At 47.1% G+C, this 23,352-nt stretch overlaps 7 protein-coding genes across 10 annotated transcripts; 2 read left to right on the top strand and 5 right to left on the bottom strand.

The window, feature by feature from the left end:
- The first annotated feature begins 20 nt into the window (after positions 1–20).
- E1B28_003137 (uncharacterized protein) lies at positions 21–1,482 on the top strand. Its single transcript, XM_043160099.1, has 5 exons — positions 21–73; positions 124–180; positions 237–387; positions 441–910; positions 961–1,482. The coding sequence occupies exons 1-5, from the start codon at positions 38–40 to the stop codon at positions 1,435–1,437; spliced, it is 1,191 nt and encodes a 396-aa protein (XP_043002055.1). The 5' UTR covers positions 21–37; the 3' UTR covers positions 1,438–1,482.
- On the bottom strand, positions 1,483–5,539 carry E1B28_003136 (uncharacterized protein). Of its 3 annotated transcripts, none has more exons than XM_043160097.1 (7): positions 5,157–5,539; positions 4,805–5,099; positions 3,674–4,758; positions 2,920–3,624; positions 2,437–2,871; positions 2,070–2,383; positions 1,483–2,004 (listed from the first exon to the last, which is right to left on the bottom strand). In XM_043160097.1, exons 3-7 carry the CDS (start codon positions 4,023–4,025, stop codon positions 1,636–1,638), a joined length of 2,175 nt encoding a protein of 724 aa, XP_043002053.1. In that variant the 5' UTR covers positions 4,026–4,758; positions 4,805–5,099; positions 5,157–5,539; the 3' UTR covers positions 1,483–1,635. The 3 variants fall into 3 exon arrangements, with proteins under 3 accessions (XP_043002053.1, XP_043002052.1, XP_043002054.1); XM_043160096.1 differs by having other exon boundaries at positions 2,437–3,624; positions 3,674–4,079; positions 4,136–4,758; XM_043160098.1 differs by having other exon boundaries at positions 2,070–2,871; positions 3,674–4,079; positions 4,136–4,758.
- Positions 5,540–5,620: 81 nt separating this feature from the next.
- On the top strand, positions 5,621–7,750 carry E1B28_003135 (uncharacterized protein). The gene is made up of 9 exons (XM_043160095.1): positions 5,621–5,789; positions 5,847–5,965; positions 6,045–6,122; positions 6,185–6,339; positions 6,386–6,612; positions 6,665–6,806; positions 6,869–7,038; positions 7,094–7,328; positions 7,384–7,750. The coding sequence occupies exons 1-9, from the start codon at positions 5,622–5,624 to the stop codon at positions 7,596–7,598; spliced, it is 1,509 nt and encodes a 502-aa protein (XP_043002051.1). The 5' UTR covers position 5,621; the 3' UTR covers positions 7,599–7,750.
- Positions 7,751–7,805: 55 nt separating this feature from the next.
- Positions 7,806–9,160, bottom strand: E1B28_003134 (uncharacterized protein; the record flags this gene model as incomplete). The annotated part of the gene is made up of 4 exons (XM_043160094.1): positions 9,011–9,160; positions 8,679–8,954; positions 8,514–8,627; positions 7,806–8,449 (listed from the first exon to the last, which is right to left on the bottom strand). Exons 1-4 carry the CDS (start codon positions 9,072–9,074, stop codon positions 7,806–7,808), a joined length of 1,098 nt encoding a protein of 365 aa, XP_043002050.1. The 5' UTR covers positions 9,075–9,160.
- Positions 9,161–9,962: 802 nt separating this feature from the next.
- E1B28_003133 (uncharacterized protein) lies at positions 9,963–11,880 on the bottom strand. 2 transcript variants are annotated; one of them, XM_043160092.1, is made up of 10 exons: positions 11,658–11,880; positions 11,541–11,603; positions 11,459–11,483; positions 11,311–11,403; positions 11,156–11,260; positions 11,021–11,098; positions 10,894–10,962; positions 10,646–10,846; positions 10,476–10,580; positions 9,963–10,423 (listed from the first exon to the last, which is right to left on the bottom strand). In XM_043160092.1, exons 1-9 carry the CDS (start codon positions 11,816–11,818, stop codon positions 10,521–10,523), a joined length of 855 nt encoding a protein of 284 aa, XP_043002048.1. In that variant the 5' UTR covers positions 11,819–11,880; the 3' UTR covers positions 9,963–10,423; positions 10,476–10,520. The 2 variants fall into 2 exon arrangements, with proteins under 2 accessions (XP_043002048.1, XP_043002049.1); XM_043160093.1 differs by having other exon boundaries at positions 10,646–10,962.
- Positions 11,881–17,245: 5,365 nt separating this feature from the next.
- On the bottom strand, positions 17,246–17,796 carry E1B28_003132 (uncharacterized protein; the record flags this gene model as incomplete). Its single annotated transcript, XM_043160091.1, has 2 exons — positions 17,246–17,286; positions 17,340–17,796. 2 exons carry the CDS (start codon positions 17,794–17,796, stop codon positions 17,246–17,248), a joined length of 498 nt encoding a protein of 165 aa, XP_043002047.1.
- Positions 17,797–19,431: 1,635 nt separating this feature from the next.
- On the bottom strand, positions 19,432–23,181 carry E1B28_003131 (uncharacterized protein). The gene is made up of 3 exons (XM_043160090.1): positions 22,748–23,181; positions 20,211–22,576; positions 19,432–20,093 (listed from the first exon to the last, which is right to left on the bottom strand). The coding sequence occupies exons 1-3, from the start codon at positions 22,806–22,808 to the stop codon at positions 19,653–19,655; spliced, it is 2,868 nt and encodes a 955-aa protein (XP_043002046.1). The 5' UTR covers positions 22,809–23,181; the 3' UTR covers positions 19,432–19,652.
- Between the last annotated feature and the right edge of the window lie 171 nt (positions 23,182–23,352).

The following is a 23,352-nucleotide window of genomic DNA, read 5'->3' as shown; positions in this document are numbered from 1 at the left end:
GACTGGCGCGTATCATTCGTCCTTCGCGAGTAACACCATGAGCGTCCACAAGTACGCCAATTTACCAGACATTGTTCGCTCCTTTTCTTCCTGGATTCTCAAAGGTTCTCAACTTCGCCTTAGGATACAGCACCCGATGTATACGAAACCGAGGATGTTGCACCATCTTCTCAAACTAATGTCAGTTGAGAGCCTAGACTGGCAAACCGACCGTGACTGCTAATGTATACTTCAAGAAAGATTCAAGTGATGACGAAGGCCCTATACCCACCCGTTCTGTTACGAGAGGAAAGACAACGGAAACGTCGAGAGAAGAGCTGGACTCTAGTAATCTTATGAACGCAGAGGAAGCGAGCAAAAAGTTCCGCAGGGCAGAGAAACGCCGTGGTATGTCAGGCTTAGCCCTTTTCAGAAACACACTGATACCTCTATCATAACAGAGCGAGTAAGGACACATTACATATACCCACCATCGCCAATATCATCGGACGACGAGGATGGCGCGTCTCGCCGGAAGCATGTATCGTTATCACATCGATTGAAGACCCTTCAGGCAGAAATGCAAAGTTTAGAAGCAGAGCTGGCCGATCCATCAAACCCTTTACTACAGGATGAGAAAGAAGAGGGTCAAGTTGATCCAGGGGAACTGATACGTGGTTTAGTGGACGTCAGACGGCGTCTTGAAAAGGTTCGAAAAGAAAAGGAAGGAAGAGGAAAGCTGATGGGTGTTGTACTCGGTCAGCAGCAGCGGTCCAAAGATACTAGCGAGCAAACGGAGAACGAAACACCCCATGAGACTGAGTCGAGTACCAAGGAGGAGATGCCCGGCACTCGGATTTTGGCAGATATGGACAGCAGGGTAGCAATGCTGGAAAAACTAATCGGCTCTTCTGCTACCCCCTTGGAAGAGGTGTGTTGGCTGTTGTTATTCGCAAAGAAACAAGGCTGACTAGGACTTAGACAAGTCCACTTCCACCCCCTCTTCTACCTCAAATCTCGCGTCTCAGTGCTCAATTGGGTGTATTGACGCAACCACGACATATAGACTCCATCTCGAGGCGTCTGAAACTACTGTTATCCGAACTCGAACGTACATCCCAGCACCGGAGACACGGTTCTCAATCAAATGTAACTGCGACCTCTCTACAGGAGCAGATTCTTCCTTTACTCAACCGATTGGGCCCATCGTTACCTCAAATCCCTCATATACTGATGCGTCTCAAGACGCTATCTGCTTTGCATACCTCTGCCAGCGAATTTGAGAACACTCTGAATGGGTTGGAGGAGGAACAACAAAAGATGCGTGGCAGTATCACCGACCTGGAAAGCGCCGTTGCCCGACTGGAGAGCAATCTGGAAGAGAATAGACAGGTTGTAACTGGCAATGTGACTGGCCTGGAGGAGCGAGTCGGGGCACTGATGGAACGAACAAAGTGAACCACACTTTCAGCTCGTAGTTACGTCCCCACCAAATACGTAGCATACATATTGTAACAGTGCCGAATAATCACAAACGAAAAAAAGAACAAACGAAGTTGCAGTTGCCAGTGAGTCGTGACTGGGTATATTACTAAAATGCAATACGAAACAGAATGTCGAAGAGATATCACCACCGAAGAACGAATTAGCCAACTCTCAGAGACACCACCCAAGAGACGCGTTTATATCTCTGACGCCTCGTTTCTCCGAAAGCCTAAGTGCGACGTCCAAACAATCGCGCTCACGACCCCTACGGCCTTGCATCCCATATGCTTTCGCCAGAAAATACCATGCTTCTGGAACATCCCAACCAGGTCCTTCGGTGAGGTGAGAAAGCAACCCAGCCACCAGGTCGACGTTGTCAGGGACAACGTTGTCTGCATGGTTGATTGTTTCTCCAGGGAAGAGATATATACGAGAGAGGTGAACCAAAGCTGCAACATCATCTGGACATATGAAGAGCGCTTTCTGTAACGAGTCTATCGCATGCTGTTTTTGACCCATCGCTATATGGTAAAGACCAAGCTGAAGTATCATTTCCCTCCATAAGTGAACACGCAACGTTTAGAAAGTAAAGAAAGTGGATTCACCTGAACCCATACTCCGGGGTTGTTCTCATCTCGGACCTCTGCCTCTTGAATCGCACCCTTCGCTTGTTCAATCTTTCCTAACCGTCTGAACGTCGCCGCTGACATCAACCACAAGTCACTCAGTAAGCGCTTTTCTCTGACAGTCCTATTATTCCAGTTCGAAGGCTGTGAGGTAGGGGGTAGTGTTGGAGGCGGAGGTGGGGGTGGGGATTCGCCGAAAACAGATTCAGAAGGCACTAGGAAGGAAGTGACACGCTTTCGAGAATGGATAGATGATGCTTGATATGATGGTGACCGAAGAAGACCACTGAAATCTGAGCACAGGGTGAACTACACTTACGACCGGAAAAAGTGTGTGCGTACTTACCTGGCGTAGAATTCGACCGCTTGAGAGGGCCATTTCGTACCACACCATGCCCTATTTTCTTGGAAATTGTGCTTATCCGCGCACTCCCTTTGTGGACGTGATTCTTCAACATTTGTTGCATTTTCTTTGGCTTCGATGAATCCCGCTCCCGCTCCGGCTGCAAAGTACGTTTCACTGTCTCCTTATCCGCCTTTTCAGATTGATCAAAACTTGTCTTCTCAGTAGCATCGGGAGTCGCAGGTGAAACAGTTATCGGAATCGGTGGTTGCAAGCTATCGGAAGCCGTCTGTGAAAGTGGGGATTGTTCAGTCTTCTCGCCAGGTTCATGGGAAAGCTTCTCGTGTCCAGAGTGAGACGTCGGTGCAGTGAGAGCTAGTTCAGATGGCGACCTTAGTTTCATGTCGGCAGAATGATTACCATCAATGGAATTACGCGCTGCGCCAGGGTTAGGAATAGCCAGAGAATTTGAGGCCGTGTACATACTTTGATCTCCTGTAGCGCCTTTTTTCTCCGCTATCCACTGAAAGACTTCAGGCAACTTGCCCGAGGCCCCCTCTACACCTTCCACGTACTCCGTGACTGCAATTTGAGACATCCGCACTTGTAGTGCGTGCTCAAAACGCTCGTGTCTGGAAGGCGGAGGATGATTGGTTGCTGGGTTCAACAATGTCGAGGCTGTAGGAATAGCATCAACACCTTGCTCCAGAATAAAACGAGGAGGAAGGTCCTCTTCCTTCTCTATTGCGGACTGCAGTTCGGGGTGGCCAGCAGGGAGACCTTCAATTCGAAGATTGCTGGTTCCGTTAGGGCTGGCGTAGTCCTGCCCGTTTATCTCTGGCAGGCTGCGTTTGTTGGTACTGGGTGTCCCTTCAATATTGCTTTCATTATCTGCTTTTGGAGGCTCCCCGATGGATGCAGCAACTTCCAAAGCACCTTGTGCAGCATCCCATAACTCGGATGCAGCTGAAAGCAAACCCATCAGATGCCAATAACGTATTTCTCCCGGTTCCCCTTCAATAGCTGCACCCGCATGAACAATGGCCTGAGTAAGATCTTGTTGGAGCCCTGGTCGGGCAAATGACAACGCAAGATGATAATGTGCAGACGGGGTTGGAGATATTTCAATAGATCTGAGGAAATGTGAATGTGCAGATGCTATACGATCTGGGCGTGTATGCGGATCTTGTTCTGTTTAACGATGTCAGAGAAATACATCAAGAAGGGAATAAACACGTACCTCTAATGGCCATCGCCGTGTCCCACACACCTTCAGCGAGTTCTACTCTTGCCGCAAGGACTTTGTTTTCCCGATCTAGTCGTCCCTTAGCTTTGGCAACTAAGGAACCAGCTTCCCGTAAATCATCCAGCTCTTCTTGTACGCACGGCGATGAGGTGAGTGACGCCAAACTAGACCTGCACAATATACGAATACCGAACACCAAGGTTTCCACCCATTTTTGATCTGTATCAACATCGGTACTCGCTCCAGCACGGCTGGCCTGAAACGCTTTACCGACGACTTGTACATAGAGCCGTAGGGTGCGTTTGGCCAACGATGTGTCTCCAGACACATACAAAAGGCGGGTCATATGGCGAAGAACCCGATAGGAGTTGAAGGTAAGACGAGTAGCCCACCAAAGTACCTATACTTTGGTTTTTAGATCGACGAAGTGGATAAACAAACCTTTCAGAGACGCACATCAAGCACCCAGCCGGTATAATCCCCTACTGCGCCACTGGCTTCCCATACTGCGACACACAGATCAACGAAATCTTCCACTTTGTGATTCCTTTCACCTGCCCGGGGAAATTTGGTCGAAATATTAAGAATCGCACGATATTCCTGGACCACCGAACGAGCTATATGCATCCATGGCGGTGGTTTGGGAGATTCCGATATTGACACATAAACGACAGGAGGTGAGGTGCTATGTCTCAGTACAAGGGCTCGAAGGTATAACACCGATATCGTTGAACGATGGGAGGTTCGGAAATTCGAAGGCCAGTAAACGCTACACGAGGAATAATGGTCGAGCCATGTCCAGATCGAGTCATTCGACTTGCATTGATTTATTTGCTTGTGGTCATGATGGATATTAAGGAGTCTGGATGCAAGGACAATCGCTCGCCAAAGTAATCGTTCTACCCATCTCCACACTTCACGGAACCGCGTGAACGAGGAAAAGTCGATTTTTCCAGATGATGCAGGAGCGACGCCAGACACAAGTTCTGATTCGATGATTGTGAGGATGGGGAAAGCAGCCGCATACGTATCGAGTGCCCTTCGAGGGGTATTCGGGTGAAGCTTTTCGTGGGCCATGCCTGATTTTATTAATAGAGAAACAACTATAAAGGAAGGATAGCTCACCCTGCAAACAGAGCGTTCTGATCGTTTCTACTATTGCCCATCCTCGCCCATCCTTGATTTCTGCCATAGTGCTCGATACATCGGTCGCAAAACTACTAACACCAGAAGTCGATGACGCAGTGTCTGTAGTGACCGACTCCCCAGGTACTTTTAGTAGCGTACTTGCTCTCATTGTCGAGGGTAGAGGAATATGATTTTGGACATGCGAGACGTCTGGAACCTTGTTCAGATGCTGATGACATTCCGATGGTTTTCCAAGAGCGTAAGCGTAATACGCCAGCGCGAAATTCAGTGTCTTCATAATAAGGTGTTTTTAAGTCCGCCTTGAGAATGCAAGCTAGGTGGTACTCACATCGAAATTAGAAGACTCGAGCTTCTTGAGAATTTCATACCCATTCGTGGCTTCCTGAATTCGTTCACTGGGCAGTATACACTCGTCGCCAAGATCCAACGGATATTCCTCTGACTTTACTGGTTGATCTTGATCTTCATCCTTAGAATTCGCTGATAGAAGTAGAGACAGCACATGAGTTTGAGACGCGACTTCTGCAACGTCCGAATATCCTTTGCAGTGTTTATTGAACTTGCGAAATAACTCTGACCATGGAAGCGGGGATCCATTGGGTGCCTTCGCTGGCTGCGGTGATGTCCATTGTCCAGCTGTGAGAGCTGCCCTAAGCTGCGTCCAATAGTGTCGCTCCTTAGGGGTGGACATGACGGAGGAAGGGTAAGCTGTGTCTTTTCAAAATTGCAAAGGAAATTCAATTCAATTACGACTTCGCGCCAGCTACTTTATGTAACTTTCTCATCCTCCATCATGTCCGCTGAAAATACTGCATTTTCAACTTCATCAGAAGAGGCGATCAAGCGTGCAATCAAAGTTCAGATAGATGAGACTGCAGACCACCTCTCAGGCGAAGGATTTGATGAGTTTTACGAAATCGATAAGACAGCTAGGGAGATTGAGAAAGGGGATTACAAGCGGGTGAGTACTTGTATCGTTATCAGGTCTTTCGTGGAAGGAAATGCAGACTGGGAACAGACGGCTTTACAATTTCCAGATGAACTTCTTCACGATTCAGTATCCATTTTTTGCAAATTGAAGCGGAAGATTGGGTCGCATCGAGAACTATACGTGCTCGCCGACACTTCCTATGGCAGGCAGGGCTCTTGTCATCCTTAGTGGAACCGCGGTCTGGTCTGACCCTTTCTTATGTTTTGGGTCCTCTCTCTCAAAAAGTTGTTGTGTCGATGAAGTTGCCGCACAACATGTCGATGCTGAGGCCATGGTTCACTACGGATATGCATGTATGAGCCAGTATGTCCATTGAATCTTTTTTTTTTGGGATGCTTTCCTGATCGTATGTGGGTTTTCTATAGAACCTATCGACTACCAGTGTTTTATGTTTTTGGGAAAAAGGGTGTCGATGTCGATGATTGTGTTTCCAAGTTTTATGACCTGTTTTCACGCCATGAAAACTCACGTGGGGCGACCATAGTAATTCGACACGACGTTGTTTATACGCATCTAGCAGGTAAGCTCGTTTACTACGCAAGGACCTGTCGGGCTGAAACTTACAGAGAGCATCCTGGACAAACTACGGAATACTGTACCACTCGGCGTAAATCTTATATACTCCAATGTACCGGATAAACTCATGCCGCCCACCGATCAAACAACCCAGACGCAACCTCTACATGAATCATATCGGATATCAGAAGACCCTGTTCAAGACTGTACAATACTCTACGTGGGCGAAGAAAGCTTGGGCTTGACAAATCTACTCATCACACACTCTGCCTGCGATGTTTGTCGTTTGTCACATTATCGTGTCTCTACATTGATGCTTCCCCTTCCAGGTCTTTTCATATAGTCCTTCTCAAAAAACTTGTCAACTACAATCCATAAGGACTAATAGAATGCTCATGCGGCGATATGTTGTCGTCCAAAAAGCCAGAGACGCTGATGTATTTGGGATTTTGGTGGGAACCTTAGGAGTGGGTAAGATTTCTTTTCCATTCTCCCAAACGCTTCGATATACGTAGGCTCACTAAGCCACAAAGCTTCCTACCTTCCCCTCATCAAACATCTACGAGCGAAGTTATCAGCTGCAAAGAAGAAGGTCTATACAATGAGCGTTGGCAAACTTAATCCAGCGAAGTTGGCGAACTTTATGGAGATTGAGTGTTTCGTCCTGATAGCATGTCCAGAAAACAGCCTGATTGATGCCAAGGCATGCTTCATCTCCAACTCTTTTCAACTTGCGAAACTAACTCATATTCGTTTAGGAATTTTACCGACCTATCGTCACCCCTTACGAGCTAGAAATAGCTCTACAACCCGACCCTCAATGGACCGGTCACTACGTTCTTGATTTCGAAAAACTATTGGCCAAAGAATCCTCAGCGGCAGACGAAACTCATAACGATAAACAACATAGCGATGAAGAGGATGGCGATTGGCCTATGTTTTCACTAGTCACTGGCAAATACAGACACGCTCGACGGTTCGGTGGCGTTACAGGTACCCTCGTTTCTTTTTTTTTGTTGCTATCTTCTTATGAAATCAACCCCTTCAGAAACTCGCGAAGCCCAGTCAGAGAACGAGAGCTCGTCTTCCCTTATCTCGAGGAAGGACCAAAGTGGTACGCTCGTCAAAGTGAGCGAGGATGCCGCCAGTCAATTCCTCCAGTCGCGTTCCTTTCGTGGATTGGAGATGCGATTGGCAGAAGATGCTCCGAGTGTGTTGGAACAGGGGAGAAGTGGGATTGCGAGGGGTTATGGGGAAACGTGATGATATTTATGGGTATCTATGTATATACAAGGCTACATGCGAAAGTAGCCCCGCGGTACAGGAGCGTGATCATTATAAATAAAAATAAATCCAACAGTTTCCATTCCAAGTATATCCAGCCAGGGCACGTCCGGGGAATACTTAAGGAAGAAAATAGGCAAAAAAAAGGAAGATCGAAACATCCTGAACTTGATGCCAATGAAGCTTTCATGCATCACCATGACCTTCCCTTAACCACTCAACAATCTTCTCCCCAACAGAGGTCAATTTCTTCCCTCCAGCACCACACTCCATTATCATATCCTCATGTACCCCACCTTCCTCAATATCCAACTTCAACACTGGTTTTCCGTCGACCATAGTCCCACAAAGCCGTTGATGAATCTCACTACACTCGTCCAACATACATTCGGCACCACCAACCGTCACGAATATCCTCTCCGTTACTTTGTCTATTCCGTCGAACCATCGTTCCCCAGTCAAAAGGTGCTTGACATAAGGCAGTTGTGAATCTTTGACACCTTCGAGATAATGGTTTCCCCAACTGATTAGCGTAGAGGACTGTAAGGTATCTGACGCGTCGTTTTGGGTGTAAGAACGTGTTTCCTCGTTTAAAGTGACCCAAGGGGATATAAGAAGGGTTCCTCGGACACAGACAGTGGTGAGTGGAGAAGGAGGAACTCCAGCGACAGGGTGCAATGTGTGGCTGATGAGTTGAAGAAGGATGTTACCCCCAGCAGAGTCACCTGCGATATGGATGTTGGATGGGGTAGCTTTGGTGTTTGAAAGGAGGTGAGAGAATGCGTGTACGGTTTCTGTGAGCTGGGTCGGGAAGGTTTGAGGATAGAGAGCTGTTGGGAGTATCTTCGTGTAAAGATCAAAGACGATAACAGTCGAGCACGCTGGTCAGCTTACAATATTCCATTACGCAAATACTGATTTCCTTGCCAGTTCTCTTGGCATACTCGCGTTGAACAAAAAGCCAGAAGGTGAACGCAAAGTTGGCCACGGGCAACATGAAGCCCCCACCTGGAGTGATGGGAGGATGAGTTGTGAATTGAGCCAAGAAGGTATGCATACCATGGACATAAAACACGACCTTTTCTGCATCCTTGTTCCCTATCCACATCAGCTTCTTTCCCGACTTGGGCACATCCTCTATTAATGTCTCAACCTTAAACTGTTTCGCCCACGCTCGATAACTGCCTAGAGTTGTACCGTTGAGCCACTGAAGTTGGTGAACAGAGGCTCTCCCAAGAGTCCGCAAAGCAGTCTCAAAGACGAGGCGATATAGTTTTTTCCTCTTAAGAGCGGTGGAGAAAGGAGAGATGAGTACAGTGTAGACGAGAATAGCAGCTAGACGTATGTTGTGGTGAGTCCGGAAAAACTATAGTGAGATTGGAGAAACGTACGAAGCGGAATCAGAAGCTTTGGGATTATCGATAACTTTTCACCCAAAGTCAGAGAGGGCGCCATGGGAGTATCCAGGGAATGTCAATGTCATGAGCTGAATTGCGATTGTTTGAATATGCGCTTGGGAACATCTTTACGATATATCTGACCAGCACGAACGTTGTTCAATTCTAAATCTTCAAAAGTACAGTATAATTGAAACTCCGCCACGTCGTCGGTTCGATCGGGTACCCCGGTCTCTAAGTCCACTGCTCAGTCTCATCGTGTCAATTACATGGGCAACGTTGAACAGCCCTATTGACAATCGAGGGTGAGAGCTGAGTACTGAGTCTTTAAGAGGATGGTTCGGTGCTAATACCAGCAAGTATTATAATAGCTTGAATTCCGCAGACCTGTCCAAAAACAGCCACGAATGACATGAGTAGAAAAAGGCTGGAACAAGGCTCAAAACATTTTGGCACGAGCTGGATGTTCGGTGGATACGTGCCATGTGCATGAGGTGTTCTTAGTATACGCCTACTATGTATGTATATTCCTACCGAGGTACGTGTTAAATGGGCTGACTGTGGTGGGCACCGTGACAGTAGACGTTCGCTGATGATGGATGACTCCCGGAACGGCCACATGCGACGGCGTACATACTGTAAAGTAGGCACGTTATACGGGTCCAAAGAAGGATTGAAAATCCCAATAATAATAGTAATACTCACTCAGAATCGTGCATTTGGGTAAGTAATGAAAAATGTGCTTTGTGAGTTTGCAAAGAATTAGAATTCATGAATTCTTTGCTCGATATTGCTTAGTATCTCAAACATATCTGCGCCCTGCATATCTGTCAAGGCTAGGTCGAGTAATCTGTGACTCCTTAACGCCTTCCATTGGCCCTCGAACTCGAGTTCATCCTTTCTTTCTGTACCACCTTCGAAGATAGATAGATAGATAGATAGATTACACGGTATGGTCCCACACGGGAACCACCGGCACTGCTATACAACCCCAGAGCGAGCTCACCCCTCTTTGGAGGCGGTAGACTATAGGGAGTACAGCAGCGTCGTACTACTCTACACATTAACGCAAGTTAGACAAACAGCTAGTGTACCGTAGTACTGATACTAAATTGGAGAACATTATTCACGATCATCGTCATGTGATCTGAAGTCACAATCGTCGCTGTTGACATCCGCCATGTCCTCCTCTGCACTATCCTCCCCACTGTCGCCGACATCCTCCTCAAACCACCGAAAACCTTCCATAAGTTTGCGCTGCCATAGGGTCACTACTTGATATACGAATTTCGCCGTCCGCGCAACCAGAAGTGACGTGCCGGATACTTGTCGCGGAGAAATCGGGTACATGTACAGCTAACTCGACCTACTGAACCGCGTCAAAACCATCGTTCTGAAACAAACGTTCTCGTGAAACCAAGATAAATAGATCCGAGTAAATACTATACAGTGGACATACTTGTGCAGATAGCAATAGGTCAATTTAAAACTCATCAGGATTCGTTTACAAGGAAGTTTGTGGGACCGTGGTTGGTAACGTCGGCTTGAACGGATAAGTGGCGTACTACCAAAACGATACAGTGAACAATCGGATCGGATATAACTGAATTCAAAAAAGGGTGTACTGACCTTCCATAAAGGACGGTACTTCCAGTAAAACACCCATGGACCAAGCATTTTCGTCACAAATGCTGGGGCGGGCGGGAACGGACTATTCGGGGGAAGGTTCTGTAGAATGAAAGGAAGGTTCTTGTGGGTATCCCCTTGTTGAGATTTATGCGCCAAAGTGTTCAGAGCAGCAAGTTCGTCCTCGGTGAAGTGTTGAAGGAGCTGGAACGAGAATTATAAATTGTCTTCCGAAGGTTTGTGACACATACCGTACTGCCTTTGAGCGTGTCAAGCTCATCTGCTAGGTGTTCCATGACTGGGAGAAGAATTTTGTCAACCTAGGTACCCACTAACATTAGTAAACAGGTTTCCTGGGGGGTACAGAAAACTGCTTACTTGTTCACGATATATCTTTGCATCAAATACAGACTTGCCGTCTCTCGCAGACTTGATGTATTCACCAAGGTCGACGAGCTAACAGTTGCAGATATCAGTACCTTCTCCACAGTTGAAACAGATGACAAACTTAACCGGTTTCAAGAAAAATTCGTGCTGAGCTTCATTCTTCTCCATAGAGCCAGGGATCTTCTTTTCAAGAGCCGGAAAGAGAGCCTTTTCCTCAGCATCGTGGTGTCCCTGAAATAGTATGTTTAGACCCTGACAGACACGAGTGTCACAGTTCGAACCTCCAAGAATTCCACTGCAGTCCAAGCGTATTCTGCGTAATTTGCAAAGTCTTCTTTAGGGTGCTTGTCAGCGTAATAGTATGCGCTTTTCCACTGATAGACAGATTAATTCTGAGTTTGCAACATGATTCTTATAAGAAAAACGTACCGAGTTCCAAATGACAAGATGTAGCCTGTAGAAAGAGTCGTCAACACGAGACGTGGATAAGACCCAGTATACGAATACTCACCAAGCCATGGCCCATGCACCTCGATCAGAAGGCAATTGTGGCCTTTCCAACGTCGCCACATCTCTAGATAAAAGTCCCTTCAGCTCTTTCCTGTAAACTTAGAAACGAGTACCCAACTGCATCCTCTTCACTTGCTTCAAAACTTCAGGCGTTTCGAACGCTTTCATTGCTGGACCAGTCATTGTGATTTCGGAGATGAGAGGGTTGTTGTAAAAGTTGAACGACACAAATATGGCGAATAAGGCGACAAAGGACGCGAGGTATCGAGAGAAACCCATGTAATAAGTCGATATGAAAGGGAAGAGTCCAGGCCGAAACTACTGAACAGTGAGCGTTCTAGTCCGGTTGTCACTGGCCGATTCGGCATTCTTTCAAATCGAATCTTTGTCATGACATCGTCAGGTGCGCAAAGCCATTCAATCAGAATATGCAAGCAGAATATGAATATATGTACCACTCGTGAGATTCTTGCTATAAACATACTCGAGCTAAGAAGAAAAGGTATATATCGAGGTATTTGAACGTAACTTCTTTTACATACTTATCTCTTGCTTATCTCGTTACTCTTCTGTTGTACGTCAAAATTACACGTGCCTTTAATCTCCGTTAGAGTATATAGTTACTAAATACGTACACTCACACCTCAGTGTCAAACCACCACTGAGGTGTAAGTCTTCTGTTATTTTCCCTTATTCAGAAGTACTCATATTACCTTCTATAGTATACATTCCTTTTAGGTATTCCCTATTATCGTAGTGTCAAACCACCACTGAGGTTATACATTCCTTTTAGCCACTCTCTCGCACTCCGGAGCTCCGACGGACTCCGACGTTTCTCCGTTCTTACACTCTATTCAACACTGCGCATCACAGGTTATGGGCCCCGGCAATGAAACTGTGTCGTCCTCGACAGCTTTGAAACTGGTACAGAAATTACCTACCCTACAGGAGGGAAGTGCGAACTGGTCAGACTACAAGTCCAGAATCGTTAACCACGCCGTGTCCAAAGGACTCAAACGGCACCTGTTCGGGACCGCACGGAAGCCAGAAAAATTAGTGTTACAACAAGATGGGAAGTGGTACAAAGAAGGATCGTTGCTACTACCAGTAGAAGAAGCGGCCGTAGAGAAGAATGAGGATGCATGGGATGAGTACGACCAGAAGGAGGCTCAGACCCGAGAATTCATTTATCAAACCATTCCAAAATCACTCTTCATACGGGTCCGAGATTTACCGACGGCATGCGACGTTTGGAAGAAGCTTATAGATGTCAACGAAAATCGTGGATCGCTTATAGCGGCCGATTTATTGACGAAACTTCAAAACATGCGATTATCGGAAGGCGGAAACCTCCGGAATCACATTACGGAGATGAAGGAACTCCGAGAAAAGTTGGCCGAAATGGGACACCCTGTTGATGACCTTATGTTTACATCTAACATCACTCGTTCCCTATCATCGTCCGCCATGTACAAACCCGTACTCACCTCGATCTCCATCATAGCCCGAAACAGCAGTCAACCAGTCGATATTGAAGTACTTTTATCAAGTCTCAAAAGTGAGTATGACCAATCGCTAATGCAGGCGGAGGAGAAGAAGTCGCAGGAGGCCCTTGTAGCTTCCTTTAATAAAGCTCGCGGATCCGACGGAAACCGAAGCGGAAAAAGCGGAAAAGGTGGAGGTAGTGGAAATCCCCACAAGGATACCACTTGCCACAATTGTAACAAGAAGGGTCACATCAAGACTGATTGTTATGCCGAAGGAGGAGGTAAGGCGGATAGTGCGCCTGCCTGGTTTAAGGCATTGACAAAAGAGAAGCAGAAAGTTGCAAAGGGTGCTAACGTAGCCGAAAAGGAGGAAAAGTCCGACGGAGTTGCGCTCTTAGCTACTAGTTCTGTGGACTATGCAGCGTCTGAACACCGGATTATGTCGGATTTCCGAAGCGAACATACAGCCAACGCGGCTACCCGTACGGACTCTGATAAAATTATAGATTGTGGAGCAAGCAGCCATTTTACCCCAGATCGCGATAGTATAAGTGATTACGTCGAAATTCCTCCGGAGCCTATTACGGCCACCGATGGACGATCTTTTAATGCCATAGGCAAAGGGAATATGCAGGTTTACTTTCCGATGGGACCCGGGAAAAGTCCGACGAAAGTTACGCTGAAGAACATCTATTATTGTCCACAAATGGTCTACACTCTTATTTCTGTCAGCAGCATGGACCGAGCTGGATGCAAACTTACAATCCACGATAGTACATGCATTATTCAAACGTCCGATGGAAAAATCGTCGGCCGAATTCCCCGGATCCGAAATCTCTATCGTATCACAGATCATCATGCTCACGCTGCCGAATCATCTACTCCGGACATTACTCTAAGTCGTATGGAAGCACATCGGATTCTTGCCCATGTCAACTATGACGACATTGACTACATGATCAAACACGAAATGATCACTGGAATCCGAATTGATCCGAAGTCACCTTGAGAATTTTGCGAAGACTGTGTCAAAGCGAAAATTACTCGGAGGCCATTTCCGAAGGAAAGCGAAGAAGAATCGTTCCAACCAGTTGTTGGCGGAAAAGTCACGGCCGATGTTTGGGGACCCGCACCCGTTAAATCCTTAGGTGGTCACAATTACTTCATTGCTTTCCATGACAAACACACTCGGCAATCGCAGGTACACTTCATGAAGCATAAATCGGAAGCTCTGCAGAAGTACAAGGAGTATGAGGCATGGATGATGACTCAACAGAACCAACCTATCCAAATTTTCGGAGCGGACCGAGGCGGAGAATTTTTGTCTACAGAATTTGACAACTATCTTGCGTCTAAAGGAACCATTCGTCATTTGACAGCCCATGATTTGCCGCAATCCAATGGCGGATCCGAACGGATTAACCGGACAACACTGGACATGGCTCGTGCACTGTTGATACGTGCAAAGTTATCCCGGAACTTGTGGGCCGAAGCAATTAACCATGCTTTTTGGGTTAAAGATCGACTTCGTCATAGAGGACTGAAGAATGATCAAACTCCGCTGGAAGCCGGAACCGGATTAAAACCGGACATTGCAAAGGTACCAGAATGGGGATGGAAAGTGTGGGTGAAGGACTTAGAAGCCGGAAAGCTAGACTCAAGGGCAAAGGAAGGCAGGTTTGTTGGTTACGACCAAGCAACCAAAGGGTACAGAATTTACTGGCCCGAAAAGTGGAAAGTTTCGGTCGAACGGGATGTAGTCTTCAACAAAGACGAACAATTCGAACCTGGAACTGCTCACATTGAGGGGGAGACAGACTTACCTGATTTTCCAACCTCTAGGAATTTTTCCGAGTCCAATCCGAGCATTTCCAGTACGCCACAAGTCCCCGCCGCTATTCCACCACCATTGCCACAAATCCCGGACGATCCGCCACCACCAACACCACCGAGAACTCCGGAACCCGAACTGGAACAGCCTCCGGAAGCTCCGGAACCCGAAATAAATCGCCGTCCTGTAAGAACAACAGCTGCGAAACCCGGACCCGGTGGTTGGAGAATGATGAACAACATGAACGTGAAGGCTCATCATATCAAACCCCGAAAGGACGCCACGTTCGCCGGATTTGTAGACGAAGAGGAAAGATTAGAACCAGGGAGAGTCCTGTTCAATCTAGAGGAATTAATTGCGGAAGCGATGGTTGCCGTAGAAGACGAACCAAGTGTAGAGGAAGCATTGACCGGACCCGAAGCGGAACTCTGGAGACCGGCTTTTCAAGCCGAATACGATCAGATCGAAAAGATGGAAACCTGGGATCTAGTAGAGTTACCCAAAGGTGTCAATCTCGTCGGATCTAGATGCGTCCTCCGGAGAAAACGGGATTCCGAAGGAAAAGTTGCCAAGTACAAGGTGAGAGCAGTAGCAAAGGGTTTTACGCAGAAATTTGGCATAGACTACACGGATATGTTCGCTCCGACGGTGCATCCGGCAACGATCCGTACACTCCTTGCAGTCGCCGCAAGTCTCGGAGCCGAAATTGACCACGGAGATGTCAAAAACGCCTATCTCTATGGTACACTGCCACCAGACCAGAAAATCTACATGGAACTTCCTCCGTACTACTCCGAATTTAAATCCATTCCAACCCACCTTCACGGAAAGCGAATAGTATGCCGACTTAAGAAATCCTTATACGGTACAAAGCAGGGAGCACACGAGTGGACCCGAGCGAAGGAGGAGAAAATTTGCGGAACCATGCAGTACACCAAATGTAATGCGGATGAAGCCGTTTACTACAAATTTGATGGTACAGTTTGGAGCATTATAGCCAGCGCTACGGATGACTTCGTTTTCATCGCGGACTCCAAAGAAACTAATGCACTTGCAAAGAAACAAGTCGGCGAGCACTTCAAACTCGTTGACCTTGGTGCGTTTAATTGGTTTCTAGGAATGAGCTCATCCCAGAACCGAGAAACCCGAAAAATCTACCTGGACCAACATGCGTACATTGACCAAATTGTAACGCGTATGGATCTACAGGACGCTCGGACCGCGGATACTCCGATGGAACCCGGAATTGATCTTAGTCTCGAATCTCCTGCCGTATCACCGCATCCATTAAATTCCGACGAAAAATCCCTTTATCGTGAAGCAATTAGCTCACTGATGTATGCAAGTATCATGACTTGCCCGGATATCACATTTGCCGTTAATACCCTTTCTCAATTTCTTGAATCTCCCCGAACAACTCACCTAAACGCCGTTAAACGTGTATTCCGTTATTTGAAAGGAACTCAGGACGTTAAGCTCGAACTCGGAGGAGACAAATTATACCTGTCCGGATACTCGGATGCCGATTGGGCATCACACACACACCGCCATTCTATCTCAGGATTCGCATTTTTTATCGGATCTGGAGCGGTCTCCTGGAGTATGAAAAAGCAACCTATTGTTACGCTTTCCAGCACGGAATCCGAATACGTCGCGTTAACTCACACTGGCAAAGAAGCAATTTGGCTCAACAAGTTGTTATCTGAGCTAAGACCGATTTTACCGAACGCCGACAGCGGATCCGACGCAATGGACTTATACTGTGATAATCAAGGTGCTATTCGTTTATCAAAGGACTCTACATTTCATGCACGCACAAAGCACATAGACGTCCATTTCCACTGGATCCGACAAACAGTTTCACAAGGACAAATTTCTTTATCTTATGTTCCGACCGACTTAATGATTGCAGATACATTTACGAAGTCCCTGTCTTGGGCTAAATTCGTACGCTTAGCATCCATGCTTGGACTTACTTTTGATTAGTGTTCATTTTGAGGGGGAGTGTTGTACGTCAAAATTACACGTGCCTTTAATCTCCGTTAGAGTATATAGTTACTAAATACGTACACTCACACCTCAGTGTCAAACCACCACTGAGGTGTAAGTCTTCTGTTATTTTCCCTTATTCAGAAGTACTCATATTACCTTCTATAGTATACATTCCTTTTAGGTATTCCCTATTATCGTAGTGTCAAACCACCACTGAGGTTATACATTCCTTTTAGCCACTCTCTCGCACTCCGGAGCTCCGACGGACTCCGACGTTTCTCCGTTCTTACACTCTATTCAACACTGCGCATCACATCTTCGGCAGTCAATGTGAATACTGTAAGGCCACCGGGAATTCAACGTTCAACAGCCTGGTGGCCAAACAGCCTCACGACATCAACGTCTAGCCGCCGCCAAAAATGCCAAAAATTTATCTTCTACAACGTAAAGGTGAGCAAGTGAATGTTCCCTGAGAGAGCGAGCTACAAACCTGGCACCGTGTAGTGGGACTTGAGCCCCTCGTTCATGTATGATATGAACCACGTCAAATCCTCCACGTCAAACTCCTGTTTCATCACCTCCACAACGTGCAATTTCTTGCTCTCGGAAACACAGCATTTATAGTTGGTCCACACACCGAAGCTGAAGAGACGCTCCTTCGAGGCAATCTGTGGCATGCCAAACTGGACCATCGACTTGAAGCCGAATTTCTCGTTGAAGTACTCTTGAACATTGAAAGGTAGTCTCCGCATATCATCGTCCGACGCTGGCAATTTCTCAATGATTCCCTTCTTCACAGCAAAGTCGAGAATTTCGGGCATAGTAAGGGCAACACCAAAATCGAAGATGGGAGGGTAATGATCGAGGTGCGGTTCTGCAAAGTAGATCCCTGGCATGTCTTTGTCCTTCCACGGCGAGTTTTCCACCATATAGCGAAGCGTGAGCATCTAGTAAGATAAGGGCACGGGCTGTAAGTCGTTGTTGGGTTTGCTGTACAGCAGCATCGGACTCACTTCATTCAATTCTTTTAGCCACTCTCGATCTTCTGCCACTACTTGAGAATTTTGGTTGACATTCTCTTGTTTCTCGACAGATGAAGGACTGAGAGAATGAACCACGGCCCCACACTGGGGACATTTCAATGTCATCTCCCACCTGTCCAGTACTGTGAGTCGTCAACATCGGGATTCAAAAACTTGAAACATTATCTGTTCCTAGATTTGATCAAGATTTGATCAAATCGGAGGATAAGATCGTGGCAGTGCGTCAGATACTGTCATCGCCCCCGAAGTCGGCAATCTAAGGAGAAATATTTATATAATTAAGAAAATATATACCAGAACCTGTAAATACAATGCAGTTGCATAGAATACCTTTTGAGGTATATGCCTGCCAATTTTCGTATGGGTAGGGTGTGATGCTGTTGAGATATGAATTTTTTAATGAGGGGGTGTCGAAAACGTGGCCCCACGGCGAAGTCGGAAATCGTGGGCCGGCAACGTGATTACATGTGACACAATCATACACATTGATGAATCATCCAAGAATCGTCAATATCTCATATATAAGAGTTTTGTTTGAGCACCTGGGACCTATAAATTCATTTTAAATGCTCTTGTTGCAAGCTGCATTGATAGAGGCTGTCCTTGTGGGAGGACGACCTTAATTTGGTAGTTTTTCCTCATTTAGGTACATTCAGAGTGCACTGGTGGCACCAAAATCTATTACAATTCATTGTTGGGTCCTAAGGGGAGCAAATGAAGATCATCTGACATCTGACAGGAATGTTTCCTCCCCTCTAGAAACAATTTTTGGATGTAAAACACAAAAATCTGGGATATTTGCAGGTATGGGCTGTGTAGACTCAAAAAAAATCATAAAAATCCAAGGATAATAGATTCTGGTAGCCTGATAGGTATATATAACTGTGCTGAGAGCCCTGCCCATGGCATGTCCAGCTGAACCTGAAGTAGTCACTACAATCTAGGGTCAGAATGACAGGAAAAAAACTGAGTGTACTATATAAACCTGACTCCACGGACTTGTAAGATGGTTATAGGTGTAGTCCTGGGTGTCTATGAGATGGAGAAGTATGTTGTGGTCGTAACATACCAAGAACGGCGAGAGGTTGATGAGTACTTGTGCTGCAGTGGCCGATCTCCTGATTAGGAAATATTCTCACGCTTCGATTTTTGGTCGGAAAACTGACCCCTCATTGTGCTACTGCCACAACTCAGTGAGGAACCCATCCCCCGTCATGAAAATTGTCAGGCATGCATATAAGACCCCGCTCCTTCTTTTTTGATAGTGTATCTGCTCAAAAACCTAGTCTAGCACTCACTATATTACACTTTTCCGACTTCCCCGTTTTTCCGACTTCAGGGTCGATGACAGTAATCTTGACGCGACTAATTAACTGTTCTCGATTTGTTGTTTCTACCTTTTCTACCTTTAGAAACGGAACTAGCTTATGCAGTTGACGCGTCGGATAATCTCGACACGTTAGTTCACTTTCTTCCTGCACTCATCTCACTGCTTTCTACGTTTGTCTAAGTTAAGAAGCTTTCATTTTTGGTATATATGTCCCACATAACCTTGCCGACACTGTCTCCGTCGTCGGCACGCACGTACAAAACTGTTTAAGATAAAAGTAGTTTGTATTTCAGTAAGTAACACGTGAATATTGAATGATTGTACGATACTATAGAGGGGAGTAGCAATGTCACCATATGTGCATAGTAAAAGGTGAAAGTGAAGGAGATTTCCCTCTATGATGGAGCAAAGGCTCTCAAGATCGTAATAGCTAATCCCGCGACGCTCCCAAAGCTTGCTTCAAAAGTAACTCGACTCTCTCCCTATCCTCACCAATCCTCCTCATTTCTTCCATCCACCTAGCCTCTCTCCGTTCATACATATTCCCCAAAACGCCCAAACTTCCCAAAGCAGCATCCAAGGCACGCTTCAAGTCCGCTTCTCGGGATTCTGAGCTATCAGATCCGTCGCCACTGGCACCAGAAGACATAAGGAACCTATCAGCCAAAGATGTTTTAACGCGAGATCGCATGGTTCTGCGCTCAGTGGCAACTTGATGGAAACCGGAACGTAAACTCGACATTGCCGAAGAACGTGAGAGGGTCGTCTGCCGCCGAATGGACCGAGAAGTTGCCATATGTAGCTTAGTGGTATGGGATGGAGCAGCAAGAAGTACCATAGTTGCATCTGTCTGGCGATCAAGGGCTTGGAACTGTGTGGGAGTTGGGTTAGTTATAGTTATCATCAAAGAGAAAGATAAAGCAAGAAGAAAGACCGGGTCAGAACTGCCTAAACGGTCCAACAAAAAAAATAGGCGGATTGTACTCACAGCGTGCATGAGGGCATCCCAACGCGTCTCAAATCGTCTACGGCGTTTCTCGATATTGTTCACGAACGACGGATGATATTCTAGATCTAACAAATCGTCCTCGTCATCGTCCCAATCCTCTTCTACCCATTCTCCTTCATCCTCGTCGTCCGCTTCGTTGACGATAATACCGTTAGAACTTTCGGAAGGGACACGACTGTGGGAGTTCACCCAATCGCCTTCCTCTGGCACAGCAAATCGATCTTCGCCGGCAGTCTCCTCTCCCGAAGAGGAAGGTTCGGGACTGGTTTCTCTCGGCTGAGTGCTTTCCACACGCGGAGGAGGCTTCCTGATCGAGGCGGTTGTCTGCGTTGCACTGCGAAGGTTTGGCGAAGGAACTTTTTTCTTCAGCCCGAGCATAGGAGGAGCTGGGAGCTCTATAGGCTCATGACTAGGACTCGATCTTTGAGTGGCCGTATCGGACGGGAACCCATAACGTCCCCCCAGTATCCGTTGAGTATGCCAGTGAGCCCACGGGTTAAAGGGCGGTGTTGGATAAGGAGTAGAAGAGGGAGATAAGGTTGAGTCGGAAACATGGCCATGATTGTTCTGCGCGTAAATTTGCCATTGCTTCACGAACTGCTCGTGGATCGCGGAAGGATTGTTGAGATCCAAGTTCAAAGGATTTTGAGTTTGACGTGCAGGTTGAACATGATTTCTCATCACATGAGAGTACGGATAAGGGTAGGGTGACCCAGCCGGAGTGACGGGAGTGAATGGAGGTAGTTCTGTCGTACCGCTATAAACCGTCCCGGAGAGCAACGGTGAAGGGGAAGGTGGCGATGTCTGGCTATGAGGTGTAGGTGGAATGGGTGCATCAGGACGAGGAGAGCGTAGATATGCCTGGATGTAAGACGATGTTGGGTGCTCCATGAAACTCTGTATTTCATCGGGATGGAACTGTTGAGCATATAAAGCAAAAGCCTCAGCGCGCTGTGCAGCTGCCGCTTTGGGGTCATATTGTGATGGTTGGTCATGCCTCTCTGGTTGCTGAAGAAAGGCCGTATCAAGATTGGCGAGACCCATTTGATCGGACAACCCATTCCTACTTCGGCGGCGTGAGTCATTGAGTCGAATTGTAGCAGCGTTCGCTGCGTGATTGATGGCACTACCACCATTGACCTGTTGTCTATTCTCGATCTGACCACGCTCGACCTGTACATGGTCAGGAAGTGAGACAGAATTAGAACGTGGGGTAAATCCTCCGTCGTCCGTACTCCTTTTCCCAGCATCCTCGTAGGATACGTGATCGTCCTTCCGATGGCCAGCGCGACTGTTCCTGCCCCCATGTGTGCGAGATACATCATATCTTCCTGGATCAGGGTTAAGGTCGGATGATGGAAGCGGCGATCCAGGGTCCTTGTGAGCATAAGAATCGTCCTCACCGTTGTGATCCTTGGAAGAATTATCATGCTCGTCCTCAGGTTCTTCCTGGACCGGAAGGGACCTATCGGGAGTGCGAGTATTTATCGCCTGTAGAGGAGGGGTTTGCGTAGCTAATGAGAGGTTCGTACGACCATCGTTGACTAGACCATTGAGACGACGCAAAACGGGTGAAGACTCGTGACGGAGGGTTTCTCCAGGAGAGGGTAAGCCACTATTATTGAACGGCGGCGACGCCTGTCGTTCGGGCGTCTGACCTTGTACCGGAGAGAATGTACTCCGTTTGGGAGATGCCGGGAGGCGCTCCCGTGCCTTAGGGCTTTCTCGAACGGATTGTTCTCGGAGAGATTGTCGACGACCAAGTTGACTCCCTTCATTGGCTTTGGGACTCGACCTCTCCCTCGAACGCACCCGCTCAACATGAGGATCCTTCGCAGGGCTATCGGATTTAACAAAGTTGCTTTGAAAGTTGTGAGGACTATGGGGAGCAGCCTGCCCTTGACTCTGCTGCATGTCGGCACGCTCGATGTCAGCCAAGAGCTCCTCAGTCATCTGCCACGGTTCCTCCATGTCGAACTTGGTTAGGAACTGCGGTGGAGGGACGCGAGTTATGGGTCGTGGATAGAGAGGAGAAACATTGGCAGGGTGCTGATTTGGAGGTGGGCTCATTCGTCTCTCAAGACTTTGTTCCGGTAGATTGGGTGGGTTCGGATGGGGAGGAGTTGGGAGAAGCCTCTGCACCACTCCAGCAGACTGATAAGGCGGAGAACGTCGCGAGTTATTCGATGACGTTGGGCTGGATTGCAGATTCAGGGAGGGTTGCTGACCGGCTAGAACTTGGCCAACCGACGGTACCAATGACATCGATGCAGCCTTGATCGTGCGAGGTCTTTCTCGAAAAGGAGATGGTGATGATTCCCTTGGAGGAAGGTTGTGCATGGAGCCTAAGTGAAAGGATCGGTGAGAAAGACTCTACACAGCACAACGTGGACCTTTGAAGAAAGAGAAGAAATTCTTGGAGTACTGTGGCGCTAAGCGTGCACGAGCAAAGATGGGACGATTATCTGCTGCCTCGAGGGCTAGACATGACATATTATTACAGAATTACAGCTCACCTGGTGCTTCTGATGATTGCCCTACTTTCCTTGGACGCTGTGCAGGAATACTAGTGGTCATGATCTTCCCTTGACGAGTAGAAGTGATGAAAGTCTAAGAAGGGGGATAGACGGACTACGGGGGACCAGAGAAAGATAACAAGACCTTTTGGTTGAAAAGACAGCACTTGCGCACGATTTCAACGTGTTTATGTGTCTGCAAGGCGCCTCCAGCGAACAACGAGGTCGGCAGCCAAGATTGGCAATCGCCTCGAGGCAGAACAAGAAGCTAGTTCCCGGTCCGTCCAAATTCGGTCCAACGCTTGTTATCATTAATTTCTCAGTTTTCCCAGGCCAATTAAACACATAGACATTTGATGTGGGTGGAAAACGAGGTGTTCTTGCGAGAATCTTGCGGCACTGGCGAGTGGTTGAGGAGCTAAAATCGAGACGGAGTCGAACGTGAACGAACCGTGTTTTCACACGCTCAAACCAGGCTACCTTTGCAGTAAATACCTAACTATTTTGCCCAAAATTTGCCTCTCCTTTTTTGTTCACTCCTCTGGCATAGCTTATGATCATGCTAGGGTAGCTACGAATTTCCATCTTTTGACGACACGGTTGAC

This window comes from Marasmius oreades, chromosome 11 (assembly GCF_018924745.1).
Source record: "Marasmius oreades isolate 03SP1 chromosome 11, whole genome shotgun sequence".
NCBI classification, from domain to species: domain Eukaryota; kingdom Fungi; phylum Basidiomycota; class Agaricomycetes; order Agaricales; family Marasmiaceae; genus Marasmius; species Marasmius oreades.
This window is presented reverse-complemented; position numbering and strand designations above follow the sequence as displayed.